Source organism: Parasteatoda tepidariorum, chromosome 10 (assembly GCF_043381705.1).
Source record: "Parasteatoda tepidariorum isolate YZ-2023 chromosome 10, CAS_Ptep_4.0, whole genome shotgun sequence".
In the NCBI taxonomy this organism is placed as follows: Eukaryota; Metazoa; Arthropoda; class Arachnida; order Araneae; family Theridiidae; genus Parasteatoda; species Parasteatoda tepidariorum.
In genome coordinates this window covers 40337956-40361181 of record NC_092213.1, presented here as the reverse complement: position 1 = coordinate 40361181, position 23226 = coordinate 40337956, and the positions used below count along the sequence as shown (strand labels likewise).

Genomic DNA, 23226 nt, shown 5'->3' with positions numbered 1-23226 from the left:
GCATTATAGTTTTGAATAAATTCAAACAGCGGATTTATTCATTTTTATTCCAATATTTTATTCTCAATAAAAAGATGGGGGCATTATTGAATTTCTTTATCTTCTAACACACAACGCTATTTGTACCTGACATTTTCTGACTTGTTCGTGTTGTGTATTCCATTCAAATCATGCAACATAAAAGAGCTTTGGTGGTACTTTGTGTTTCAGGTTCCACCCTCGCATAATCCAGATGTTTTATTTCTTTGAATACTTTTCATGAATTGTGTATATCTTTTCTTTAGAAAATGTGAAAACTTGGAAATATGAATCTGTAAAATATTTCAAAATACATTAATGCATTTTTTTGGCGTTTATATTCTTCACAGATTCAAAATTGGGTAACGATTTTTACTTTAAACTTTTAATGTCCACTTTTGTTAAATTGAAGAAAAAAAACTGACCAACTGTTTTGTCTTTCGACTTCAATTATTTCTATCTGTTTTATAATTATAAAGATTGGTTAAACCATTAATGAATACATCTCGTTTTCTTGAAATACAGGAAAACTACTCAAATGAAAAATAACTAGTCAAAGGGGTAAGTAACAAAAAAGAATATATTATATCAACATGATGAATACAGGACAATGGATGATACTATTACTACTACAAAAGATGTAGATGTATTTTTACAAGCATCTTTTAAGAAGGTTACGGTTACAATTGACAATTAATGATGCCATCTAGTGGTGGTTTCTGATTTTTCCACAACTGTTATTCTCCAAAGTTATTTCATGTGATAACAGAACCTTCATAGTACAACCCAAAACTATTAACGTCATATCGTTAGTATAATTGTTATTAACAACAACAAAAAAAAAAAAAAGATTTTCTAAGGTTAATCCTCGATTGTTTGTCTCCAAATGCTCTTTGGACATTCTTTCCCTCACATAACTCTCTCAAAGATTATCACCTTTACCATCATTCACTAATACGAGGCCTGTCTGAAAAGTATCCGACCTTTGGCCAGAAAAAATATTTCAAATATCTGATGGAGTTGGGACCCTAATCCCCTTCAAAGTAGGCCGCTTGGGCTTCAACACACTTAGCCCACCGATCCTTCGACTGGTGGAAACACCTCTGGAAGTCTTCTTTTGGAATGGTGTTCAGCTCCGTCGTCGCGTTCCGCATTATCTCTTCTTTACTCTCAAAACGGGATCCTTTCAGCGGCGTCTTTAATTTTGGAAACAACCAGAAGTCGCAAGGAGCCAGGTCTGAAGAGTAGGGAGGTTGGCGAATGGTTGTAATTCCATGTTTGGCTAAGAAAGTGTGGATCAATTGGGATGAATGTGCAGAGGCGTTGCATGATGCAAGTGCCAGTTGTTCGCCTTCCACAAGTCTGGTCTTTTGCGCCGAACTGCCTCACGGAGTCGCCGGAGAGCATCTTGATAGTACTTCTTTGTCACTGTTTGTCCTTAATGTGCGTATTCGCGATGCACAATTCCACGGACATCAAAGAAAACAGTCAGCATCACCTTGATTTTGCTTCGCCCCTGCTGCTCTTTCTTCGGCTTTGGAGAATCGGGATGCTTCCATTGCGACGACTGTCTTTTTGTTTCTAGATCGTACCCGTACACCCATGACTCATCTCCAGTTTTCACGTTATTCAGAAACCCAGGATCAGTGTTGGCGGTGTCCAGAAGGTCCTGTGCAATGTCAAAACGGAGGTCTTTTTGTTCCAGGGACAACAACTTGGGTACGAATTTCGCAGCTACTCGGTTCATGTTCAAATCTTCACGCAAAATTGCTTGTGCAGAATCTCTACTCACTCCAACCTCTTCTGCAATCTCCCACACTGTCAAACGACGATCTGCCATCACCAAATTTCGCAACCTCTCAACATTAGCTGCACTCCGAGCTGTTTGGTGTCTGCCACAACGCTAATCACTCTCCGCTGATGTGCGGCCATCTTTGAATCGGATGAACCACTCCTTAATTTGTGTTACACCCATCGCTTCTTCTCCAAACACCTGCTGAATCTTACGAATTGTTTGGCTTTGAGAATCACCAAGCTTTTGACAGAATTTGATGCAATATCTTTGCTCAATTTGTTTAGTCATCTTACGAGAAAATTAAATCCGACGAACACTACGAACAGCACCTTACTTGGCGACCACCAGCCAGCGACTGGCACAACCGAACGCGGTGAAAAAATTCAAGCATGTGCATTAAGGTTCCTCCTTCCACCGTGCACGATGGTGCCGCTTTAGAATAATTACTTAGCGCGGGAAAAATTAAGGTCGGATACTTTTTAGACAGGCCTCGTATCTGCAAATTTAAAGGATTAGCAAAACAAAATAATCCTGTTTAGTGAAATAAGACTTAAATAAGATCATTCAAGAACCATCATTTTATTAAAAAAAAATATCACTTACGCCCTAATGTTAATAAATTATTAAAATATTACTTGTTACATCGACATTCGATATAATGGTCCCTGCTGGTTAGAAGAAAACAGACATTATAATTAGATGCAAAGAAACATCATTAATATTTACCAGGAACTATTAAATGTAGAACTAATTTTAACAAAATCGTCTTCAATAACGTGTTTCAACTTTCAATTAATTAAATTCATTCATATTTCGCCTTTTTCTTTTAAAGGTTACAGCTACAACTACCGACAAAAAAAAATTAATGGGATCGTATTCTCGGATTCCTCAATGGGCCGTAGCATCAAAAGAAATAGTAGTTTATTTGAAGCTTTTTCTGCCAAACGATTCTTTATCATTGCAAGTATTTTTGTTTAAAAGTTGTTTTCAAAGTATTTTTTTTTAAATAAATTTCTGTCACAGAATAGGAAGGAACTATTCAGATCGGGTGTTATAAAGAGGTTCTAAAATAACGTAGAACCAATGGAACAGCAAATAGGATTTTTCATATCGGTCGTTAAAATGGGAGGGTCGAAATGATGGGGGTCATACTATAAAGCAAATACAGAATATACCACTTTTATGTTTTGATATTGAAGTTCTTTTTCTCCTTTGTGATAAGTATTTTAAATCTGTTTTCTGTCAAAATTTTCACAAGAATAAGGCTAATTTCGTTATTTTTTTTTCCGACTACCTCTAACTTCTTTTTCTTCAAAAACACACCTCTAAGACTTTGCTAAAGCGAAACTATCGCTAAGAGAACAAAACTATATCTATATACACATATGAAGAAAAAAAATGAAAAGAAATCGTTTAAAAAAATATATATCCACCGTCGTCATGACAACCTTCCCCAAGGAAAATACCGAATTCCAAAAAGAACGAACGATAAGAAAAAAAATTCGATTTCAACTCACCAAAGAATACTTTATATTTCACTAACGACGACCCGTACGAGTCCTTTCAGACGCTAAGCAAAGATATAAATTGGCGATTTTCTTTCATTTGATACCCCTTTGAGTGCCCTCATCGCCAAAACCCTTTTCAGTATTACCCTTCTCTTATTTCTTCTATATGAGTCTTCGTTATTGAATCAGAGATGCTTTCGTTATTTGTATTCCTTTTCGTATGAGTCGCCAAGAAGTTTTTTTGTTTAAGCCCGAGGCTTCGCGAGGCAGACAAATAAATGGCTTTTCCTCTCGGGGTATTTTCTTCATAAGACGTTTAGGGTTATCATGTGCGCATATCTGAGAGTTCCAATGTAGAGTTTATGCAACACAATTTGCATTTCGGTGAAATTCTTCCCAAAATCCTTTATGCTTTTTGGTAAAAATTATTTGCATCAATGAATGGAATATCAATAGGCATCGAGCTTCTCTGTGGTCCAGACAAAGATGTGCATAGAAATTTTTTCTATACGGAAAGCTTTCAAAGATCGTCTAGTATTGTTACCAGCTTTGTTCGGTGCTTTATTTTTTTTTTTAAATGGTAGCTATATTAACCCATATGTTCCAGCGACTTTTAAAAGAACGGTTCCTTTAAAAAAAATAATAAACATGTATAAAAAGTATTTTGTTAATTTTTAGGCAGAAAATGCTCGAGTTTTAAGTGCTAAATTATTCTCTTGTCTCACAATAGCTACAAGGAATTACTTTTCTTAATAATAAATTCATGAAAAAACTAATCATGGAGAAAGATTTAATTCAGGATTTTAAAGCTACACAAATAAAGTATCACTTCAACTAAAATGTTCAGTTCTAAAGGGGGGGGGAATAATAAATCACATCAATAAGTTACTTTTCAAACATTTGAAGAACTCTACAACATGGAATTCAAAGGAGTATGTACCATGCGTTTCAAATTTAAAAGAGGAATTCAAAAGCAGATTTTCCGATTTTCGTGAGAATGGAATTTTTATGAGAATGTTCTCCTCTCCCTTTTCAATAGCATTGGAAATGTTCCACCTGAACTTCAATTAGAATTTATAGATTTTCAGGGTGACTCTGCTGTAAAATGCAAGTTTCTTGAAAATCCTGCATTAATCGATTTTTATTCGAAATACGTGAACAAAGACAAGTATACAGGAATTTTTAAACAAGCATTGTTCATGTCTTCTATCTTTGGCAATACCTACATATGTAAACAGTATTTTACTAAAATGAAGAAAATAAAATCAGAAAATAAGAGCACGGCTGACAGACAAACATTTAGAGGAAAATTTACGAATTGCAACAACACAGATTAAACCGGATATTGAAGTTTTAATTAAGAAGAAACAATGTCAAGTATCACATTGAGACTAAAGTAACTACCATCTCCCACCAGTAATGTAAATATTTTCATTGTAATTGTATTTTGTAACATCGTTCTGTACAATTACCTTCAATGTTTTCATAATTACAAAATATTCTACTACCATTTAACTTTTTCGGAACCTATATAAATACAAATCTGTTACACCATCTCTTCCCTTAGAATCAAGTAGTCTTGTAAAACAAACAATTTTTTGACAGCCGTCTGGCCTCCTTGGATCTTTGTGAATTTATTAAAGTGGTCCTAGGGCGTGAAAGGTTGAAGACCACTAATTTAACCCCTTGGGAACGGTGATTCAGAAAAGCATTCGTACAAAATCAGAATCAAGTTGTAATTAAATAAAACTTGGTGACTTAAATGTAGTCGTTGCTAATTTGACAGACTTACTTTGCTTTTACTTTAATTATTGTTAGTTTAATTATATATATAATCAATGATAATTCAAAGTATAACTAAATAGTTTCATTTTGAACAAAGTAATGATGAATTAAATAAATCAAACAATTATTACTCCGCCCACAAATAAACTGCTAAATAATTACTTTGATTACCAGTTTTATCTTTTTACCCTGATTGATACGGTTTTCTGCTGGCACGTATTTGTAACAGTCGGAGCGAAAGGGTTAAGGCATGTTTACACTATGTAAAAAGAAAAAAAAGAATTCCCCTCAGCTACCGTTTTTATTTTTAAAATTTTTATAATAAATAAAAACAAAAAATTAAATGTATATTAATAATTTCTCGGTGTTTGAGTTATCTTTAACTTACATTTATCTTCGTAACGAAATTACTTTCGTCACTTTTTACGCTTCGAACTTATGTATAAGAGAGAGAGATGAGTGCTTTTAAATTAAAAACGGTCGTAAAAAGATATTATAGTGGTCGTTACGTCCGATAATGTAAAACCGAGCACCCTTAAGACCTATCTTTATTAAACCAAAAATAAAAAAGCTCAAAATACATATTTTACTACTGATTTAGTCTTTTGACACAGAATTTTTACTAAACATATTTCTCATACTTTTTTCATTATTGTGTACTTATTTAGGTCCAAAAAAATAAAAAATATTATAATTAGCATTTTAATAATTTATGATTACGAAATATGGCATGAAACACCTTCCTAAAATCTTCCAAACAACAATTTACCAAATTTGCAGTTATTTAGATCTAAGAGAAATAGTTATTCATCATTGAAATTTCTTTAATTTACAAAATCAATTATTTATAAATTTTTAATTATGGATGGGAAAAAAATTAAAAATACCTTTTTTTTTAATTTTATATCTTAGTACAGATATAATTTCGATAATTTAACAGATTTTTTTAGCAACTATTATACTTTTTTTTTATTATTAAGAAGTGCCAAAACATATTTTTGCTTGCAACCAGAGCATCAGAAAAAGAATGCAAAAAAGAGACACCGATGTCCCATCTGCGTCAAAGGGTTAAATATTTTATTGGACCACTTGTAGAAGCTAAACAGCTGAATATACTAACCACGGTGGCTCTGGAAATAGAGAACTCTCCTCCCAAAGAGGGGATCCAGGTTCAAATCCCAGCGATGGCTGGTTGATACGAATTCAGCTCCCACGGGGACACAGTCCTATGCTGACCTAAAATATCCTCAGTGGTAGGCGAATCACGGGTAAGAATCTCCTTTGGCTAAACATTTGAGGTTTTCGTGGTTTTCCTCTTCATGTAACTTAAATGTGGCTTAGTTCCATCAAAAAGTCCTCCACGAAAACTAGTTTTTCCTAATACTTCGGGATTTTCCTTGTCTTCTGGGTTGGGTTTAAAATTGCAAAGCTACGTGGAGTTGAACATTGATAGTCGTAAACCCAGAATTAGGCCGACTGTTCAACGTCGGGCTATCTATCTATCTATCTATCTATCTATCTATCTATCTATCTATATATCTATCTATCTNTTTTCAATGTGTTATTTCAAGTAGCTTTTGCACAATATATATATATATATATAAAAGACAGCTCTGAATATTCTCAAAATTTTGCTTTTTTTTCTTCAATACGTCGGTAGACAAACGACGTGATTCGTCTAGCTCATACTTAAAAAATATTGCTACAATTATTGTTGTCATTTCTTCCAAAGTTTCCATAAGATAGCTTTCAGAAATCATGATGAACTTCACTCTCTTTATCTTCTTTCATAATCTTCAAGACTTCGGATGGACGAAACAATCCCAATCCATCATCCTTAAGAAACTAAATTTAGAACTGCCTGCCTTTTGTGCCAAGAATTCCAAAGGGATTTTATGTTCAGATTTATACTAAATTACATTTTACTCAAAAAATATTCGTGTTATTGCTTTTATGTGAAATATTTTCATCTATTATTCTTTTTATTCTAAAGTTTGTTTGTTTTTTTCATTTATAAATTTTCTGTATATTTATAGTATAGTAATACTTTTATTGGCATTTACATACCGTTTGTATGAAGCCTTACGAAATCAATGCAATTATCATTTTTAAAAATATTTCAAAAAATTATTGATATTTCAACTTATGAAATGGAGAAAATTAAAATGTTTGAGTCTGAATTTACATTGAAATACCTGTCAAAAATTTCGGAAATCGAACAATTTATCTAATGGCACTCCACCGTGCATCCCATACGTTAATACTTTGGTAAAAAAAATTATCATGAGCTATCTATGCATTGAAAAAAAATATTTGTATCAAATGAGAATAGACAAAGATTGTTACATTCTTAATTATAAAAATAAATAAATAAATTTAAAAAAAAAACCTTTGACCTGTAGATAGCAACTTGCGGTTTATGTCATTATTCAAAATTACATCATTAAAATTAATCATAACAAAAATTATATCGGTACAAAAATTATATCGGTTTATATCGGTTTTAGCATCGTATTGAAAATTGAGAGAATTAACTTGTTTAAGTTGTATCCCGCTCCTTTACGTATGCATTATCTGCGCAGCGTAGTTAGGACAGAACTATCTCGGGCGGTGGTCTGCAACCCCTGGACCGCAGATCGTTCTATGGATCTAATGATACCGGACCGCCCAAGGAGCATTAAGTTATTTCCATTTTATTTACAGCGGCTCATTTCTCTCGGGTTTGTTCAACTTTCAATGGACGAGAGGATAACCATAAGCTGAGAGACGTTACCTAAAACCACACCAACACCGCGCATGTAATTGTATTTTATTTTGAAGGCATGTTTATGTACAATTAAATTAAATTATTAAATCAAAATAATCTAAAATATAAACAATCAACATCCCTCCTTATCAGCAAGCTGCTGTAAAACTATCAAACGTTGATCATCGATAAAAAGGTTGGGGAGCACTGCTCTGCAGAAAATACTTGCGTGAACGTGCGGGATGATGCAAGAAAGTGCTAAGTCTCTGTAATACAAACCCATTTCAAACTTTAACCTGTAAGACTCGAGTTGCGCGAATTTAAATAATGTGCCAAAAGTAGCAAAATAATCATTATTCGATTTAACCATCCTCTAGAAATCCTATACTTATAGTGCATTGAAACAAAGTTATTCTTCTCCAATCATCGCAACAGATATTAACTATGCCAATAGTTATAGAACATTGGCAACAGCTTCTAATTTATATCAATAGTTTTAGAAATTGCCAACAGCTGTACACAAATTTTCCACTTCAACGAAGTTTATTTTTATTTTTGAACGATGACTCAATGATTGTGGTGCTACTTAAAGCTTAAACGACAAATTGTTCAACACATTATTGATTTAACATCTTCATTAAGAATATCAAAAACTAAACTTTACTTCGTGTAGCCAAAACTTATCTAAAGGGTATAACTCACTCCTTCCCTTCCTTTAAAATTATATTCTTAATATATGCACACATTGGTGCAGAAACTGTTTCCATAAAGTTATCAGTGCCCCTTCATTAGCAATGAGTTTAGAAGACACACTTCCCCCTCCCTAACGTCAGTTAGAACATTTCTAATAACTGCCCAACCCCTAAAACCACCCCCTACTTCGTTTCTTCAAAGCTTTCTCCGATATCTCGTCGATATATCATCCCTCCCTCCATGATAAACTTATACTCCAACACGTCCTATTATCTATCTATCTCAACCCTTTTGGCACCCCTTTTCTCAGCTGGATTAAGGGGGTCTGTCAGCTTTCCCCTACTTTAAAAATTTGCATACCCACTCGTTTGGATTTCGGGAAGCACGTGTTGTTCCGGAGAATTCCGGACTCTTGAGATAACATGCAGGGGATTCTACACAAATTCAGCTTCGATACAAATGCAGGCAAATACAAAATATTATGCAGCAGAGATTTAAGAAGAAAAAAATATATATAAAAAAAATTAAGAAACATGAAAAAGAGAAGGAGGAAGAAAAAAAACGATAGTAAAGCCATCACCTTTCTAGTCTTTTTTTCAAAAGGAAAGAAACCTCCATGACTGCTAAAATTTCTACTAAATAATATACTATACTATACTTAATAACTATAATACTATACCAGGGATGGGCAAACTACAGCCCGCGGGCTAACTGTGGCCCGCCGGAAGATTTTATCCGGCCCGCGGATAGAATTTTCAGTTACCGATCAGTGGCAAATATAAACAATATACATCCATTTCTTGTTGACTATGTTTAAAATTATTTCTGTTTTTCCTTTTTTAACAAAGTACTGATGACATTTTTACTTTCTCTATTTTTGTTCTACAAAACATAAATTGATGGAAATAGTTAGCACAGACAGCTTCATTTGGTAAAATGTTGAAAGCAGAAGTTCTTTATAGAATAGCCGTAGATTGGCTCCAACTAGCATTTGTCCTTCTCGAGAAGCTGTCTTATGGAATCTATTACAGGTAAATTGTACTTCACACTCGGCAGACTGCGCATTTTACGCTCCAAAGAGTGGACAATGTAACAATCATCTGAAGCAGTTGTTTCTAAATATGCCAAAGTTTACAAATCATTACCAAAAGCTAGTTTCCAAAATTTAATATTTCATGCCCAGAAAATCAGTGCTATGTTTGCTTAATCTTATATATGTGAACAAGAGTTTTCAACTATGAACCTTCGAAAAAATCATTTCAGAAGTAGACTAACAGAAAAGCAGTTAGCCTTGTTCCTTAAAATAAACACATCTCACTTCGAACGTTAATATAAGGAACTTTTAAAAATGAAATCGCAATTTCCTTCCTCTCACTAAATATTTAAATTAAAATTTGTACATCGCTTTTTTTTATAAAGTTTTTACTTGGCCCACCTAACATTTTTTTTCTTGATTTTTGGCCCTCGACCAAAAAAGTTTGCCCATCCCTGTACTATACTATACTTATTACTAAACTACTAAAACTTACACAACGCACATAATTTGCATGTAAATTTTTTTAAAGACGTGATTTCTGAGAAAGCAATGGTTTAGTTTTTCTTTTAACTAAAAATACATTTTTTCAAAAACAAATTGTCGTAATAACAGAATGCTAATAATTTTTTGCATTTTTTTTTTTAATCCTTAATATGAGAATTTCGTTGGATACTTAGAAATTTGTCATAATATGCCATATTCGTGAATTCGTCGTGCCGTATTCGTCTATATTTTGTCTTTGCGATATTTTAAGTCTCATTTGGTCGCCAACACTAGAGAAAAAATTAAATAACTCTGAGAATTGCTACTACCATTTTTTCTAGAAGAATATTTTTAAATCACTACGTTTATAGAACATTTATATTTGAAATCGCATTCTTTAAAATGATGTAAAAAAATAGTATATCTAACTATTCAAAAAAATTTCGACTAATTATTAAATAAAATATTAAAAAAATAATAAATATTTGCTAAAAGTTATATTTTGCATAAACGAATATCTTTGTATAAACGAATTTCATAATTGTGTGCAAAAACTTTTCAATTTGCTTAAAATGTTTTTGGGATATGGTGAAATACTCAAAAATTAAAATTTACCTTAAGGGGTCAAAACTTTGTGCTGCTATTCTGACCAACCTATTTGGATCATATTTCTCAGGTTGTTCCAAAGCACTACTGATGAATGATGAGATTGAATAAACGTAAATTAAAGATAAAATAAAATCTGTCGAATTTACCTTGCCCACAATTAAGGCGCCGCTTTTTTATTTGTTTCTATCCTGATGATTTTGTACAAATGCTTTCATGTATCACCAGTCCCAAAGAGGTTAAGAACAGTTTTTAATTTTTTATTAAAACAAAGCAATATATTTTTTAAAAAAAATAATTGTTTTGGTTATAAGCTGTTAGCTTATTTGTACATCAGCAAAAAATTCTAAGGAAAATATTACATTTGCTCATTTTTTACCAATACAAAAAAAAAACAAGATAAAGATATAAAAGAAAGAATTTGAATCTTATAAGTTGGCAGCTATGTTTTTGGTACATACAAAAGGTTTTTAAAGATTCCGAAAGCACTGAGTTTGTAATTTTGGTATGTAAAATGCCGAAAAGTTTCTAAGCATTTTTGGAGTGCTGAGTTTTATGTTTATAACTTGATTAGATAATGTTAGTAAACTACATATTTTATGTTTGGATATTTATGTATAACTTAAATATAACTTTGAATTTTTCACTTTAAGTTATTGCTTCGAAGCTGTTGCTGCAAATGATAGTTATTTTGAAAATATTGTTTTCAAACAACTCCATGTTGCTGCAGCAAATTGTGGCTTTACTGAAAATATTGGTTTTCAACTTTCACCATGTTATTACTGCAAATGATGGTGGTAATTTCGAAAATATTGTTTTCAAATTTCTTTTTTGAAAATATTGTTTTTTTATGTAGAAACTAGAGAGCTCACAGTTTCTACATAATTAACAGAAATTGAAATGCTATCATTTGAAGTGAAAGTTGAGCAATAGATCACTAATAGTTGGTCCTACTATAAAATAAGAAAAATCAAATATGTTTTACTAAAGTTAAAATTATTTTATTTTAACTTCATTTCCAACGAATAATTATTTAGTTAATTACACCATGTTGTTACGGTAAATGATAGTTATTTTGAAAATATTGTTTTCCAACTACTCTACGCTGTTGCTGCAAATTGTGATTTTATTCAAAATATTTATTTTCAAATTACACCATGTCATTGCTGCAAATAATGGTGGTAATTTTCAAATTACACCATGTCATTGCTGCAAATAATGGTGGTAATTTTGAAAACATTGTTTTCAAGTTACACCACGTTGTTGTTGCAAATGATAGTTATTTTGAAAATATTGCTTTAAAACTGCTCCATGTAGTTGCTGTTAATGGTACTTATTGCTTGCAAACTATATCATTTATAGCTGCAAATAGTGGATAGATTGAACTTATTGAGAAGTGATTCTCTCGTGAAAATTCTGACGCACAGCGAACCAGCGAATCATTCTCTTTCTTTTGTGGATGTTTCAGATCTCAGCTCAGGCTCAAAGATAAAAAGGTTCTACCAAAAAAGGACATGGACGTTCTCAGCTCTGAGGGTTAGGCCCAAAGAAACTAATATAGTTTGTTTTTTTTAATCTAATTTTGTTCCGTTTTCGCAATTAGTGTATGATCCCTTAAATGCTGAATGAAAAATTTTAAAAAAGCAACAGAGTGACTCAAGAGGTAAGGCGTCTGAATGGCCAGAATCTTAAATGAAAATTAAGTACTCAAACCGAGGCTCCGATGACTCACAACGATTTTAAAGCGCTGAAGTACAAAATTACTGCCAAGCAGGAAAACCCCCTTTTCCCGATCCCTGCAGTGAGGGAAGGACTGATGGATGCTGGGGGAAAATAAACCTGATGCTTCATGTGTAACGCGAGGAGGGATGGAAGCTTTCAGGAAGAAATAGAATGGAAAATAGATTTGGAAAGGTGTGATATGCCATCCAGGACAAGGTGGCGACATGCTGGGAGTTTTTATTTCAGTTTGCAGGTGTTATATCATTTTTTTCTTCCAAATAGAACTTATATTAAATGAAACTAACTCACAGTTTCTACATAATTAACAGAAGTTGAAATGCTATCATCTGATGTGATAGTTGAGCAATAGAACAGTAATAGTTGTTCCTACTATAAAGAAAAAAAAATAAATAGGTTTTACTAAAGTTAAAATTAATTTATTTTAACTTTATTTTCCAACGAGTAATTATTTAATTAAGTAGTCTAAATAATACCAATAAAATAAAAATTAATAAGTAGAATCCCGTAGCAAAATTAACTGAGTCGATCTTCAGCACCCTTTTCATAAATCAAAACTTCATTTCATTTTATAACCGTCGTTGAACAGCCGACCCAATTTTGAATTTACGACTACCAATGTTCAGCTCCGTAGCCTTGTAATTTTGAACCCAATCTTGAAGACAAGGGAACTCCTGGATCATCAAATATTAGGAGAAATTTGCCTTCGTGGGGGACTTTTTGATGGAATTTGCTCGTAATTGAGTTACATGGAGAGGAAAACCTCCTACCTTTAACCTGACGGCAAGGGGACTCTAACCGTAACCTCCGTTCTAACCCATGATCCGTCTATCACTGAGGATATTTTACGTCAGCACTGTGATTGGTACAAGCAGGATACGGCACCTCATTGGGGGTGCTCCATCCTCTGAGCCACCACGGCTCTATAAATCAAAATTTGTCTGCAACCTCAACGCAATCAGGTGGAGACTATTTTATTTTATTTTGCTTTATAACCGTCTGTGAACAGCTGACCCAATTCTGCGCTTACGACTACCAATGCTTAACTCTGTTGTCCTGTAATTTTGAACCCGATCCAGAAGACAATGGAACTGCTGCATCGAGTATTGGGAGAAATTTGCCTTCGTGAAGGATTTTTTAATGTGGCTAACTCACATTTGCGGTACAAGGAAAGAAAAACCACAAAACCACTATTGTTGTAAAAATAAAGTTTACCCAAACATTGACAACGTTTCAACCTATGCAAAATAAAAGCAATTTTAATTCGCAAATTTAAAATAGATAAAAATTAAATGCTTATGTTTAAATTTAAATTGAAACCTATGAGACTCTACTTAAAAAGTAAAGTAGCCTATATCTATTTATCTAAAGCACCTAAGTAGCAACATAGAAAAAAATTATGCAGATTAAATTAAACTCAAACTTTAATTTCAATAAATAATTCCAGTATAAATACATCATTCCAGATGCAATATTTTTTTAGACTATTATTGTCATTCTTGCTTCAAAAACAACTGACAGCTCCAGACTTTGAGCTTGGAAGAGTTTATTAGATAGACAAACTATGGCAGCTTAAATATACATATCATTCCGTGAAAATATGGCAGAAAATTATGTAATATTTCCTTCTTTTTTTTTACGAAGAATATCTGCAAAGCTCCTTTGAAGACAAACTTCAGCATTTTCTCTGCAGAGTTCTTTTGCAAATAAATTGCCGTGATATCCCTGCTGAAATTACTCTGCGAAATAATAGAATTTCTTTAAAAACTTTGACAGACACTGTCTCAGTAGAAGCTTTTTTCTAAAATCTGAAATGAAAAATAATCTTAAGACGCTGCAATAATCTGCAGGGCCGTCTGCCGTGCTGGAGAGTTTCTGCTATCTGGCATAGAATGAAAATTTAAATTATTTATTATGAAATCCATTTATATAACTTAATAAAAACATAAAGTTTTGTGATAGATGTAGAAGTTAAAATATAGTCTATCCTAAAGACTATCTCTCCATTTTATTAAGTCGTGTTCGATTAGTTAATATGATGCAAATTTGCTCTACACCCTATGAAAAGTTAGTAACATATTTTAAGTATCTTAGTCTTATCCCTACTACAAAGACATCCCATTCATAAAATTATGGAACGAACTACTTGAATGAAAATATGCAATTAAGCTTCCAGTTTCCAGAACAAATAAACCATTAGTTTCATTAATGGGTTCTTTAAAATAGCGTGTCTCTATAATAGCATGCCTTTGTATTCATTTTTCCAAAATCTTTATTCCCCATTTTGTCGACGTATTTAATAGCTTTGTTCTAAATACTACGGCCTCGTAAATATTCCACGCATATTAGAAGGGTTCGATTTTTTTTTCTCCCTAATGTTACGTTCGCAGCAACGTTGTGAAAATATTTCCTTTTAAAATTAATAACTATGTATACTTTTAGTGAAAATAACTTAATTCCCAACACTGAAAAACTTGTAAGAAATGGCTTAAATAATTCTCAATGAAAACAATTTTAAAGCGAAAGAACAGTTTTGTTTACATTTATTTTTCGTTTTAAATTTTAGGAACTGTTTGTCCAATTTCTTTCAAGTTCTGCATTTTAGCATTAAAATAATTCTGGTTAACATGATATCGAAACTTCGTTAAACCGAATAGATCCACGCCTGTCAACTTTTTACACTTAGGTGGAAAATTTCTTCTAGTGGTAGCTTAAATAATTCTCAATGAAAACAATTTTAAAACGAAAGAACATTTTTGCTTACATTTATTTTTCGTTTTAAATTTTACGAACTGTTTGTCCAATTTCTTTCAAGTTCTGCATTTTAGCATTAAAATGATTCTGGTTAACATGATATCGAAACTTCGTTAAACCGAATAGATCCACGCCTGTCAACTTTTTACGCTCTGGTGGAAAATTTCTTCTAGTGGTAGCTGAATTTATGTTTTTATGTATGATTCTTAGTTTTGAAAATTTGATTTATGCTTTTTTTTTCCACAGCAATACATGTAAATGATTCAAAAGCTCATATGAAACGCCGCTTTTTTCCAGTTCTCTCATTGCGAGGCTTTTAAAATATCGGAAAAATTACGCAGAATTCTGAAAGTTATAGTTTTATAGTCCTATAATATTTAGCTATCATTTCTCAATAAATAAATAAATAATCTCCTTTAGAGAAATCTCGAAAAACATTATTTAATACCGTGAAATTCCAGTTCTAAGATTGTCAACCGTTTGTATTCGATTCGAAAATGTATCCATAAAGTTTTCAAGTACGCCTTATCAAGTTTAAGCCATTCATAGTCTCACATATTTCCTATGGGGTTCAAGTTGGGGGATTTTGTAGGTAATCAGGATGTAGTTGATTGTGTGATTTTTAAAATTCGATTTCTCAGGAACTATTCAACCAATTTCTCTCAAATTTTGTATTTTGCCATGTAAAATTACATACTGAAAAATTACATAAAAAATCGTATACCTTATAATTCAAAAAATTTTCGACTGTTATTATATAAAGTAATTAAGAAAAATAGGTACTAAAAGTTATTTTTTGCATGGAGTTATCTTTGGATCAATGAATTTTATAATTGTGTGCAAAAAATTTTGAATTCTTTTAAAAAGTTTTCGAGATTTGTAGAAATACGCAAAAGATAAACTTACAATTAAGGTGCCCAAACTTTGGATCACTCTCCTGACCAAACTATTGTGACCATATTTCGCAGATTTCATCTATGCCCTATATTTTGAGGTCCGAAATACGAATGCGTCGAGAGAAAAGCAAGTTTTTATAGAGAAAGTACGTAGTGTGCTATTTAGTAACTTAAAATACCGTCTGCACTAATTAATTAGTATTTTTGAGATCACCCTCTCGGACCAGTAAGATTGAGTCCTAGAACGTGAAGATCCAATCATTAAATCAAAAGCTATTAAGGGTGGTTCGTTTTTTTATTTTGCACACTGTACAACATTCGTGAGCGAAACAATCATCAGACCATAACAGAACTTGGCGAAATTTCTAACGCGATCAAATAAAATTTTACTCGAAAAGAGATGAAAATGATAGGGTAATTAAACAGCAGTATCTTAGTAATACTAGAGTCATAAAAATATCTTTCTAGTGTGCTTTTAGGCTTTTAAGACTTATACGAAGAATAAAGCAGATGTGTAGGACACATAAACAATGGAACGATGAATAATAATGAAACTGACAATTTATTACAAACAATAATAAACTGTATAATAATATTTAATAGTTCTAAAAATAACATTTAAAATAGAATAATTTGATGTTTGACAAGCATTTTTAAAACCATGTTAATTAATCGTTTTTATAACTCTGTAATTTCGTCATTTCCAAATTTTAGTTTCTGTCAAGAACAATTATATTATGAATTGTGTAATACCCCTAATAATATTTAGAATACTATAATTTACTTATAAACGGGATTTTCTAGAACTATATTAATTGATTACTCTTAAGCTCTTTTCAGTCCTATGATGTTAAAGTCATTCTAAATCAATTTACTTCCCAGATGATAAACAGACTTCCAATACTTTAGCGTCCGCGACACATGTTACCGCATGCTTTATATCTTGCTCTCGGCCATTACCATAAAAAGTCTTTTGTTTACCTAATCAAATATTACGCTCGTCTGCAGCAGAGCCTGGCAGGACTTGACGATATTTCCAGCGCGATCAAGTAAAATTTTCTCTAAAAGAGATGGAAAATAATAGGGTAATTAACGTCATAAAAATGCCCTTCTCATCTGTTAACAGGCTTTTAAGGCTGAGAGTTTTTTACCCACTTAGAGCGCTAAGCAGACTCGTGAAGGTCTTAATATTTCTTCTTGAGTACCGCCCGCACGAAAGACCTTAATTTGGAGTAATTGATGTTGATGAATTAAAATACTTACTCAGCCTTAATTTCCCTGGATTCTGTGCAGTGCAACGAGAGCATTTTTCTTCTTTAATTTTTCAGAAAGCTCTAGAATCTTCCTTAATGGAGCAATTTGTATTTAGACCATTATTTTTTTTTTCTTCATAAACTATATTGTCCTCGAAAAAAAACTACATTAACATTTTTTATTGGTTATAAGTTCGGGTTATCGTGTTATGCTGTATTTACAACCCGATAATCAAGTATCAGCTTGATGATGGGGAAAAAACTGCGGTTTGATTTTCCACGAGCGGTTTATTTCGGGATATTAGTAGATATTAAATGTTATACGCGAATGACGCACTATTTATAAGAAATGGACAACCAGAAGGGTTTTATTTTAAAGCATGATTCATAACGTTTATTAAATAGAAATATACGTTTAAATTTGCTTTCGTAATTATGATGCATTAAGGGTTTTTTTTTTCTTAAATCTTAGGTACGAACGATTCCAAGTCATTTAAATTTCCATGATTTATTAGTGTATTAATCTTTTGCACTTGGGGTACTTAACTGTCCGTCTGGCTACCAAAGCGAGTTGAGGATCAAATTGTGATGGATCATTCGGATCATCCTCAGGGATGTACCCCCGAATGTCACTGATAGTTCATTGTGCAGCTCTAGTGCGACGTATCTAAGTATCGAGTACTCTAATATACTCTTTGAACCAATGTAAACAGGAAATCACTTAAACTACATTGCAACCTATTTTTTTATATAAGTTCTTAAATTCTTTAAATTCTAATTATATTCATTGTAAACATCTCGGCACCTGCCACCAAAGGAGGCAGTCCCAACCGATCCTTGGAAGGACATTTAATTAACATCTAAATTGTCACGTCCAATATTTGTAGTTGGAGAAGGAGGATACTGACATCCTTGGTACTAGTTTATAGTACTAGTATATGGTAATAAGGACAGCATAAGAAGGATGTAACTGGATTGGATATTGCGCCGATAAGTTCGATTTAAAATATGAAGTTAGAAGTGTTGTAGTTAATGGTGTGCTGTAAAATATGTTTAGTTTTTTAATGTAAGACATAGAGTTTTTAATTCATAAAATAACGTGGTTACTTGACATTCAGATATAAAAATGTTAAGTTTTAGAATGGTGACATTCGATGTATAAACTCGGGGGTGACTTTGGAGTGCCAAAGGTTAAATATTAAAACTACATCATTATGTATGGAACGACTTTTTGTTGCTGACTTCAGATGTTTTACTACGTGAATTTAATAATACATAATTAGACTATAACGAACGTTAGAATGAACGTCAAAATAATTTTACATTTTAACATAATCATCGATATTCATCAACCATGATCATTTTTTACATTTACTATAATGATGTTGGCCTATGATTTACATATTAGATATAATATCGAAATAACATTTCCTGTTTATTTTTATAGCTCTTCATTGTATTAACGCAGTCTTGATTTGTTTTGTTCATAAATTATATTGTGTGTTTTTTAAAACCCTTCTATAGATGTCCAAAAATATTATTTATTTTCAATTTTTTTTTATCCCTTCCTGGTACAACAAATTTAACCGAAAATTTTAGCCAGGCAATACATTAGCAACTACAAGTTTTTAAAAAAAAGAGGGGGGGGGGAATAAGTGAACAGAGAAGCCAGCAGCTCCGGAATCGACAAATATTTTAAAAATCTGTGGAAAACTACAAACTAAAATATGTAGCTTCTCAATAAATTTTGTTGACTTTTTTAAGAGGATCAACTGTAACTAAGTGGCTCATCACATAAGCCTTTGAATTATTTAGAAGCAGTGGCGAGTAAAAACTCTATAAATCAAATTTACTAAACCAAGAACCCCTATCAGAAAAATAACTTTGGAACTCATTGGGCCAATATTCGCCAATCTAGGCTCAACAAGGTTTTAAAAGGCCATTATTTTGCCGGATATCATACATTAATAGACTCGAAAATATTTATGCGCCGTCCGGAGGAAGTTGGAATCGCTGAAAGTGAAAAAACCCATTTAAGTTTTTTTTTGTTTTTTAGAGAGTAGTTATTTAGTTCCTAAATTAAAAGGTTAATGTTTAAAAGCAAGTAGTTTTACAATTCTAATGGTTTTTAATATTTTAAAACTAGGTGTTCACGGACTGAACTTACGATGTTAGATTCTTTAATTCCAGAACTATCACTTTCCTATCTCTTTTCAGAATTGTCAGCACCTCTGGAGGTTCTGGTAGAGAAAACGACATCTACATCAATCCACCTCTCATGGAAGCCTCCACCAATTCCTAAAGGTCCAAATCTCAAACTCTTCACCTATTCACTCACACTCACGCCTCTCACACAAACTGGACATGGTAAGTTCGAATTTTTAATGGCCTTACGGTTTGCACTGTACGAAAACAACAATTTCATTCTATTCAACTTTTCACCAGAGTACGTCCCCCAGATCGTTAAGATACGGTTTCCAATAACACACCATCGGCTTCGGTGTGAACACTGGCATCGGTCAGTAAGCGGGCGGGTGACCATTTTGATCTGGCTGTGAAGGGACCGTGGATGTGAGGTATCAGTCTTCGTTAAATTTACCATAAAATGCTCCACTTCTCATGCAGGTCATTGGAATACCAAGGCACGGAGCCATTCTCTTTGCAGAGGATTAAAATCGCGATGGTATGTCTTCAGATCATCCTCAGGGATGTTTCCCTGATCGTCGTCAATAACCCAACATGCAGTTTTAGTGCGACGTAAATAAAATACTACTATTACACAGAAAAGTCTTGTAATTCAAAAAATTTCAAATATTTTGAAAGGTTACGGTTAAAACTTTCAAAAGTAGTATTATGAAGCAAATTACCGTAACTTGCGGTAGATGGTACTTTTTGGAAAGACAGCAGTGTTTAAATATTCGTTTTTTTCCTTTCTTTTTAATGATAAATGAATTACTTGAATTTGATTGTTTTTATGAAAAACAAACATCAAATAATGTAAAGTACATTTCATCAGCTTGAAAAGACGCCTATAATCCAAAGCAAAAGCGAAAAAAAATTGAATTTTTTTTTTCTTCTTTAAAAAGAAAGACAGTGATTAACTGCAACAGCAAGTTATATATTTTGAATAATTTTAGCTTTAAAATTAATTCATTCATGCCTAACGTCCTTTTAAAAGGACTGCTCTTTTTCTTTCCAAAATGAAAAAAAGTGGCAGCACAATTGTTTTCAATCACGATTGATTTTGCAAAAACAAGTTAGACTTATTTACCACAATAGATTTAATATTTATATTTGAATCTGAAATCGGCACTCATTGCATTTATAAAAGCTTAAAGTGATAAATAAGGGAACGAAACATGTACTACCCTTTTTTGTTCTATAAATGTTTTGCAAATATAAATCATTTTATTAGACTGAGCAGGGCATTAATAGCAAGTAGAGCAAGCGTGCCGTTTTATTTCTCCGTCTCTCCTTGTCCTGAACATCAGAATCTGAGCCGTGATGGCGAAGGGGATAAAGCGTTCGCCTCCTACCAGGTTCGAATCCCAGCGGTGGCTGGTTGATACGAAATCAGCTTCTGGCTAGCCTCGATCACAGTGCTGATATGAAATATCCTCAGTGGCAGACGGATCACGGATTAGAATTACCTTGACGTCGGGCTAACCGCAAGAAGTTGTCGTGGTTTTCCTTCCCATCTAACAAATATGCGGATTAGTTCATTCAACAATTCTTCCACGAGTTATAATTGTTTGATTTATTTAATTCATCATACACCTTTGTTCAAAATAAAACTATTTAGCTATACTTTGAATTAGCATTGATTATATATATGATTAAACCAACAATAATTAAATTCGAAGCAATTAAAGTAAGTCTGTCAAATTAGAAACGACTACATTTAAGTTACCGTTTTTTATTTAATTACGTCCTGATCCTGATTTTGTACGAATGCTTTTCTGAATCACCCGTCCCCAAGGGGTTAAACAGCTGGATGAACTTACTATATAAATTTGCATTACTAACAACTGTCTTTCTTACAGGTTTGGAAAAGGAATTCTCTTTGCCCCCATCCATTACAACTAAACAAGTGAATGGATTGAGTGAGAGCACTCACTATGTGGTTCTCCTGTCTGCCATCTACGGTGATCACACTCAGAAATTGAGTCATGACAAACTGGTAACTGTATCCGCCCCTAAATTCACCGTCTACATACCTCCAGAAGTACAACAGGACTTACCAGTAGGAGATGATGGCATACCTGTAGGAGAACCAGGTAAGAAATCGAAAACCCATTGACGGGAATTGGATCATGGAGATTACAGTTCCACAATTTGTCACCTATAACTTATAATAGTGAAAATAGGTCAACATTGCTCACCGACCACCTTAACTTCCCTGACAAGCAATCAATTTAAAGCAGGGTTGCTCCGATCAGAAAAAAATTACGTGGTATCTAAGGCTAGTAAGAACCCATGTTAGCATGATACGTAAATTAAGCATAAATTTTTGAGAAATTAGTAAAGTCAAAGCGTTTTATACGTAAATTTTACGTAATATTACCATTTAGATATCTGGTAAAAAAAGCTTTGGTATATTTTACGTTATATTAAAGGAACAGATTTTACCAACTACTCTTCAGTAAGATTGCTTTCGTATATTTTACGAAAGACTGATAAAAAAAATTTACAATTTAGATTAGTAAAAATGCTTCTGTGTACTTTACTCATTATTGACGAAGCAAATTTACCATTAAAATTCAGATAAGAAAGTTTTCGTATATTTTACGTAATAATGCTTATACATATTTTACTATTTAGATTTTGGAGAAAAAAAAGCTTTCGCATAATATTGACAAAATAAATTTATCATTTTACTTCGGTAAGAATATTTTGATAAATTTTGCGTAATATTGACGAAGAAAATTTATTATTTAGATTACGTAAAGATATTTCTGTATGTTTTACATAATTTTGAAAGCAAATTTACCATTTAAATTTTGGTAAGAAAGTTTTCATATATTTTACGTAAAAATGTTAACTGATATTTTACCATTTAGATTTTGGTAAAAATGCTTCCGTATATTGTAGGTAAAATTAACAAAACCAATTTAAAATTTTATTTCGGTAAAAATACTTTAGAATATTTTAATTAGCATTGACGAAGAGAATTTACTAAGATTTGGTAAAAAATACTTCTGTGTATTTTACATATTATCGACAGTAAAAAATTTTTAATGCCATAATCACGAAAGGTAATGTTTTTTTTTATCTTCCTTTTAACCGACGAAGCTATTCTAACATTTACCAAAGATATTTTTTAGTTGAAAGTGACCCAAACATTAAACGACGATTTGAAAAATCAATGAGTAAAAAATGAAATAACATAGCAATAAATAGTTTAACTTCGGTTTGGGTTGGTTCATGGAAGTTTATTGACACAAGAGCCGGAAAGTTCGATTTAGGAAACATTTTTTTCCTTGCCAAATTTCAAAATTTGCAATTAGGTTCGTCAATAGAACGCGCTTCATTCCATAAAACCCATAAAACTATATTTGCACAGGTGGCAGCTCATTTAGTCCTCTGCACCGTCTTAGGGCTTTGCAAATGGTGTTTATTTGAAAACATTGTTTTTAGGCCGGGATAGCCTGGTCGGTAGGGCGCTGGGCCCATGTACGAAAGTTCGTGGGTTCGAACCCCACCGGCCGAAGACTCCCAGTGTAGTTGGTGACTGATGCACGTGTCCCGCAGTGGACTGATCGTTAAGACACGGTTCCCAGCAGATCACCGAAGTCAAGCATCACTGGCTACGGTCAGTGTGTGGGTGGGTGACCACTTGGATCAGTCTGCGTAGGGACCGAGGGTGTGCGGTATTGGTCCTCGTTAAACTGTGCTACCGTAAAGTGCTCGATT

At 32.8% G+C, this 23226-nt stretch overlaps 1 protein-coding gene across 1 annotated transcript in view; it reads left to right on the top strand.

Moving 5' to 3' along the window:
• The window catches only part of LOC122271074 (uncharacterized), a gene marked incomplete in the record, with an annotated part of 243936 nt that overhangs the window by 214401 nt on the left and 6309 nt on the right, over window positions 1-23226 (top strand). The window contains 2 exon segments of the mRNA XM_071186712.1: window positions 19531-19680; window positions 21357-21590. Of these exon segments, the coding sequence (XP_071042813.1) occupies window positions 19531-19680; window positions 21357-21590 (384 nt within the window).